This window comes from Centruroides sculpturatus, unplaced genomic scaffold (genome assembly GCF_000671375.1).
Source record: "Centruroides sculpturatus isolate CEXI.00-Female unplaced genomic scaffold, Cexi_2.0 scaffold40, whole genome shotgun sequence".
In the NCBI taxonomy this organism is placed as follows: Eukaryota; Metazoa; Arthropoda; class Arachnida; order Scorpiones; family Buthidae; genus Centruroides; species Centruroides sculpturatus.
Window position 1 is genome coordinate 469,241 of NW_019384602.1, and position 6,825 is coordinate 476,065.

At 31.4% G+C, this 6,825-nt stretch overlaps 1 protein-coding gene across 1 annotated transcript in view; it reads left to right on the plus strand.

Moving 5' to 3' along the window:
• Positions 1–6,825, plus strand: part of LOC111625066 (syndetin-like) — a 59,967-nt gene that overhangs the window by 20,716 nt on the left and 32,426 nt on the right. The window contains exon 5 of the mRNA XM_023368096.1: positions 1,102–1,238. Within this exon, the coding sequence (XP_023223864.1) occupies positions 1,102–1,238 (137 nt within the window). The remainder of the gene's footprint in view (positions 1–1,101; positions 1,239–6,825) is intronic.

The window sequence follows — 6,825 nt, forward strand, 5'->3', positions numbered from 1 at the left end:
AACAACCTTTCAATCTAGCAAATCAATAAATTGTACAAATAATGAGTGTTTTCAAATGCATTATGTAGTTTTAGTTTATGAGTGTTTAATGTATATACATATAAGTGATACAAGATTTATGTGGTAAATATGTTTCTATGACTATTCTATTAATCGCAGTTAATGATTTCTATATTTTTCAATAAATTAAATGAAGTAAATAATACAAAAACTTTTAAATATAATATGATTAATTTATTCATGTTTTTGTATACAGTGGTATCTCGGTATACGTCTGCTTTAGAATACATCCAATTCAGAATACGTCCTGTTTGGATGAAACAAATTTTGCTTGGTATAAGACTTAATTCAATTATACGCGCCATCTATGAGCAAGTAGCACTATCGATGTATTAGACCAGACCAGACTAGACGTTCGCGGTACCACAGTTTATAACTTTGTTAAATTTCTTCTGATTTTAATTTGTAAGTAAAATTTTATTATTTTTATTAATCATGAATTGCAAAAAGGCAACAGAAAAATAAAAAAAAGACTAGAATCACAATGGAACTGAAAAAAGAGATTGTTGAGAAATATGAAGGTGGAGTGCGTGTTCGAGATTTAACTGTTGCATACCGTATTCCGAGAACGATGATGTCGACAATCGTAAAAAATAAAGACATTATTAAATTTGTGAACATTGCGAAAGGGGTTAAATCAATTTCTAAACAGAGATCGAAGACATTAGATCATGTTGAGAAATTGCTTTTGCTTTGGCTAACTGAAAAACAGTGTGCTGGCAACAGCGTATCAGAAACAATTATTTGCGGGAAAGCTAAAAAGATACATGCTGATCTCATGAAAAATCAAGCAGGAACTAGCCAGGAAAGCGAGGTGTTTAAAGCCAGCCATTTTTTCTACATGAGAACGGATTAATCATTTTTACATTACTTCTTATGGGAAAGGTTGGTTTGGTATACGTCCTATTCGATATAAGTCCAAACACCAGGAACGGATTAAGGTCGTATAATGAGGTTCCACTGTATTTCTAAACTAATTTTACTAAAGAATGATATGTTTTTAATCAAAATGATATTTACAGTTTTGTTTAAATAAAACATTATAATTTGAAGGTATCAAAGAAAGTCCTGGATCTCATTTTACAAAATCAGTCTGCATATACTTTAGAATTACAGCGTGTAACAGAATTACAAAAGAATTTGGAAACTGCAAGTAGTATCTGTGCTGCAAGTCGAAGGTAATTCCTGCACTTTTGAATGAGCTTATATAATAACATTTTTCAGCAGTTTAATTTTAGACATTATTTAAGTGATTTATTTATTAATTTTATATTCTTAACTCATAAGCAATTTGTTGCATTTACTGACAAACAAGTTCAGAGCTATTTATCTTGCAATGTTATATCTGTAACAATTAACATTTTGATTTAGTTTTGAACAAGTTAAGTTGAAATATAATTTTGTAACAAAGTATTCATTAGTGCTAAATATCAGGTTCCCTGATAAATCGCTATTACCTNAATCTTATATGTTACTATTTTTCATATCCATAACTAACAAACTGGAACATTATATATCACATGTTTCTGCTTTAAAAAATTTTCATATTTAATAAAAACTAACTTATAACAAATAGAATTCTCAGATTCTGATCAATAATATTAATAAAATGATTTATCACAATAAATCACATCCAGATCCTTCAGGGATAACAAATATATTAACAAAAACTGAATTTTGAGATTCAGTTGCCTCCGTAGAACGTCACCTAACCTTGTGTATACTGATACCTTCCTCTGGAGTTATTATTAAGAACTGATTGGAAAAATCCCAATAAGCAGTCATGTGAAAACCCATATTTGATACTACGACAATATATTCGCAGATGGCAAACAACGTGTAAACTGGAAAAAAAATTTAATTGGAAATGAATTTTTTCTTAACAATCAAATTTATTGAATTAAAAATTGAAAAATGCTAATTGGTATAATTTAGATACAATAATTTGCAATTTTCTGCACTTTGATTTTTAGACATTAATTGTTACTGAATCATTTCTTATCAAATGCAATTTGATAGAAATGGATATCATTTATATTTAGTAGCCTATTATAGAATCATTCTTCTTTATAATTTTTGGATTACTTTTGAAAAAAAATGCATACAGAATAACCTAGCAACTTGACAATGGCCCTGGCTACTAAAACTTATATTTTTTACATCTCAACTACTCTCAAAATGACATACAGAAAATAATATACTGTACAAAATTAGTTATTATTGATAAAATAGCTAGTTTCATTACTGGCTTTTTACTGGTTAATAAACTCAGCTGTAAATATTAAATCATGTTTTTTAAAACATTAAGGACTAACTACATTTTAGTTTTTTAAGAATTTGAAATTTTTAAATTATTATTGCTGGTAGAGGACACTGTTCCTTTTTTTCTTAAAATTTAAGATATAGCCTACAATAACCAATCTATATGTATTTTAGTTCTCTGCATGTTAGAGAAGGATTTCATCACAAAAAACTTTTTATATAACTTTATAATGTTAAAATTAATTAAGTTTTCCTTTAATTTATAAATCCTGCACAATTTTAGCTCATCTCCCAACAATGGCCTTTCCTCAAAGCATTGGCTTGGCCTTTTTTTTTACTCTTGTCAGTGGTTATTGTTTGGAGGTTTGATTGTATTAATTGGAATAATAATAATTTTATTATATAACTATTATTGTATTGCGAATGTCCTGTTTAGCTGATATTGATGCCAAGTGCTATGTTGGACTAAAGTCAAGGCATAGCTACCCAAACAAGTGTAACATTAAGCTTCTGTGTTATTAGTGTAAGTGTCTACACCTAGAAATTTTCTAACAATGTGACAAGTGTTGAATGTTGTGACTTTCTCTAGTGTCATGTATATGTTTTTATTAAGGTTTAACGTTTCTAGACTTTTGTATAGTGTATGGGATATGACACCAGTGGAAGAGAGAACAATAGGCACAACAAATATCCTATCTATTCTCCACAGTTGCCTTATTTCATGAGTGAGTGGAGTATACATGTTGATTTTTTTTCAGTGTGAACATTTTTTATGTTACGAGTGTTTGGAACAGAGATGTGTATTATATAACTGCGATCTTATTGCATTTGTCAATGAAAGTGATGTCAGGTCTATTGTGATAAATTGTTTTATCAGTGATTATGGCTCTGTTATAGTATATATGTCATTTTCTAAAACTGCCTGTAGAGTTTATAGTATGTTACCTGGGATTTAATAATGTGTGTGTGTGTGCAAACTCTTGGTGTATTATATTTGCTATTTGATTATGCCTCTGTAAATAGTTTGTTAGTGCTAAGAGCTTGCAACCAGAAGTTATATATTGTATTGTTCCTGGTGCAGGATGTGAATTTTTTGTACCAGAAATTGTGACTGTTGACTACACCAGGCATTGTTCAATTGTGTGCTTTCTGCATTGTTAAATGGATGTCTTGTGTATTTATTTAAATACAATTCATACTAGGTGTGTCCTGCATGTCATTGCTTTTTTTTTTTTATACAGTCTGTATTAGCATTGCACTTGACAGCAGTAGACCGAAGAGAAGACCAATAATTTGCAAGTTCCTCTTCAGTTGGCATACCATTGTGTTGGGAATTAATAGAGGATTTGGTATTAATTTGTCTGTAGTAGAGTTTTTCATTGTTTGTTAAGCCTAATGAAAATTTTTTAAAATAATAATCACGTCTATTGTAGTGTTAAAAATTATTTTTTTTATTTTGCACAAACAAAATAAATATGTCGAAAAAAAAAAAAAAATTGTTTCAGAAGTTAATCTAATATTAAAAACATCCCGATTCAGCACAGAAAAACACCACACAAAACAAGCAAAACTCTTTATTTTTCTTGGGTTTATTTGGAGATGTCAGCTGCTTGGGCTATATTCTCCAACAAGCTGAAGCAAAACACACCACTCACGTTGCAAGGTCATACAATATAGCTCACGATGGGAAAAAAAGCCTTGTTCAAATACTGGCATGTCCTTAAGTACCTCTTGACGTGTATGAATCAGAACATTTTTTATACTAGATTAACTTCCAAAATATAATTTTTCTTGTTTTTATATTTTTCAATATATTTATTTTGTTTGTGCAGAATAAAGAAATAATTTTTAACAATACAATATGGTCATGCCAGTGCCAGGTCAGCTAAACACGCACACCAACAAAAATAATATTGGAGTAGCCCAAGACATAGCCAAATATTGCAGTGCCACAGCACTAGCAGAAATTTGAATTTGCTGACTGGAACGCTTTCGGTTAACTGATGTTTCGGTTGATAGGTATCATCCAAATAATCGATGCTCTACTGTAATTTATTTTGTTGTTTCTGTACAGAGTAAATTTTGTGCCATTTGAATTATTGTGCTTTGGCTGCAAGTTTTTGTTTGAGTGTCAATGTATTCTGTGATGTGAACTTTGCGGTGTTTGTGCTTTGTGTGTGTTTTAATTTTCTTGAAAAGTTTTTTTTAGTTGTTTCATTAATTTAGGTGTTGTTTTGTTTGAATATTGTGACAGCCTAATTGCTATTTAATATTATTTATTTATGTTTCTATTCTTCTTTGCCAGGCAGGACTTCTGAAGTGTTTTGATTTGTGTTCTTCTGACTGTTGATGCAGTTCTAGTCCATGGTAGGTCACTACTATGACTGCACCTGCATAGGCTAGTGTGTGAAGATCTGAGAGTGTAGAAATAGAATGTGTGCAATCTGGTAATATGTAAATGTTCACATAGTGTAGAGTTTTCCGTACTAGTTTAGAAGTGTTGATTTCAGGAATGCTTGGCCATTGTGCAGGGTTCATGCATGTAAAAGAAGTAAGTGCTTCCTGGAAAAGAAGAGAGAGAATATGAGTTAAAACTAAATCTATTTCAGACAGTGAAGAACTGTTATTGTCATCATCAGTGAAAATAGTGGTGGTAGAAACAGTATTGTCAATGCATGTATCTTGATGAACCTGATGGATTATGTGATCATTGATGTTGGGAGTATTTGTTTGCTGATGTAATTGTTCTGCAATTTGTTGTTTGATATGTTCTAGTGTTGTTTGTGGTGTAAGGTTGTTATGTATAATTGATTTATTTAATTAACAACCCTTTGTGCAGTGACTTTGAGATGAGGATATTGTTGTGAAAAGAAGTGATGTAACTGTTGTCTGTATACTATCATGCCTGTTTTTTCAAGTTTTGTGATGGAGAAGTAAGTATGGACAATAAACTCATTCAGTTCCTATGTCCACTTCATCCATTGGCATGGTTTACCTGCCTTAGTGGTCTGTGACTACACTGTCTCAGAAACATCAAAGTTAGTCTTGTTTTCCACAGCTGGTATGGGCATTGCAGTAGCCATACTTGGACCAGTGGTGGTCAAGGGAGACTGACATATTTTTCGAACGAGAGTCTCTGCCTAACTCACAAGCACAGGACCTTGTTAACTCGGGTGATATCTGAGTCGGTATTTTATCTGGATCGTGTTATCACCATGGTTAGATCTCCACAGATGTGGGTTCAGTCACTCTTGGCTTCATTTCTCTCCACAAACCTCAATGATAAGGGTGACCCTATCAGGAGCAGAAGCTCCAGCCAGCATTATTATTATTATTATTATTATTATATTATATTTGTTATTAATAAGTTTCTTACAGTTTTATTAAAATTTTAATCCAAATGACATTAGAATTATATGCAGGATGGATTTTCCTGTGTTCAAGTATGCATACTTATTTCATGCTTGAACACAGGCAAATCCACCCGCAAATATGAATTAATATTTATAATAGGTAAGTATGTAGTAATATTGCTAATGAGGAACATATCTCACCACGTTATGCAATCAATTAATTCTACAGTTTGACAAGCGAAATGAAGGATGCCCTAAATGGTTCTAATACAGTTGACCCCCCTATAAGATATAGATACGTTCCAATTTATTAGGAATCCGATTTCTTACAAGTCGTTCCAATCACAGCCCGACACGTGTCAAGTTTACGGACTACGGCTGATTGAAAGGTTTTCTTCCATAAAATTAATCGATTCTACACTAATCCGACTCAACATTTCCAAAATACGTATATTTTTTCGTAGTTTTATAGGAATCGTAATTATAGGGACCGTAATTATAGGGGGGTCGACTGTAGTGTGGTGCTCCTGCCCATTATGCCACAGCAGTAAGAACCTTGAAAAGTGAAAATTCCCCAAACTGGATTAGGAGATGTGGCACTATGGAATGTGTCCCTTGCTCTCCTGAACTTAATTCCCTTTATTACTTTTGGGGTATACTAAAGGAGAGAGTTTATTCAGTAAAAATCTTCAATATTAATCAACTGAGGTAACATATCACAAATGAATGTACTAGGAATATGCATTATTTGTGATGGAAACCATATTGGAAATGTCAGGCAAATAATTGTTTTTAATGAATGTGTCAAGACTATGTTTACCCTGTAGAATACTTTTGATTATTTTGATAGTGTTATTTTGTTAGCATAAATACTTGAAAAATCAAATAACATTCAAAAGTCACATACTTTAGACCTTTTAAATTGAGATATGTTTTTTTCACTCAATTTTAATTAATTTTTTACTTATATGCATTGAATATTATTTTATTTATTCTTGTATTTAAATAAATAGATAACATATTTATAGTCATTAACCTGTCCTACGTTGATCCCGAAAATTTTCGGGTTGACCTCATTGACCTGCATGGGCAATCCCAAATATTTCCGTGTTTTTGATATTAGATTAACTTCTGAAATATAATTTTTTTT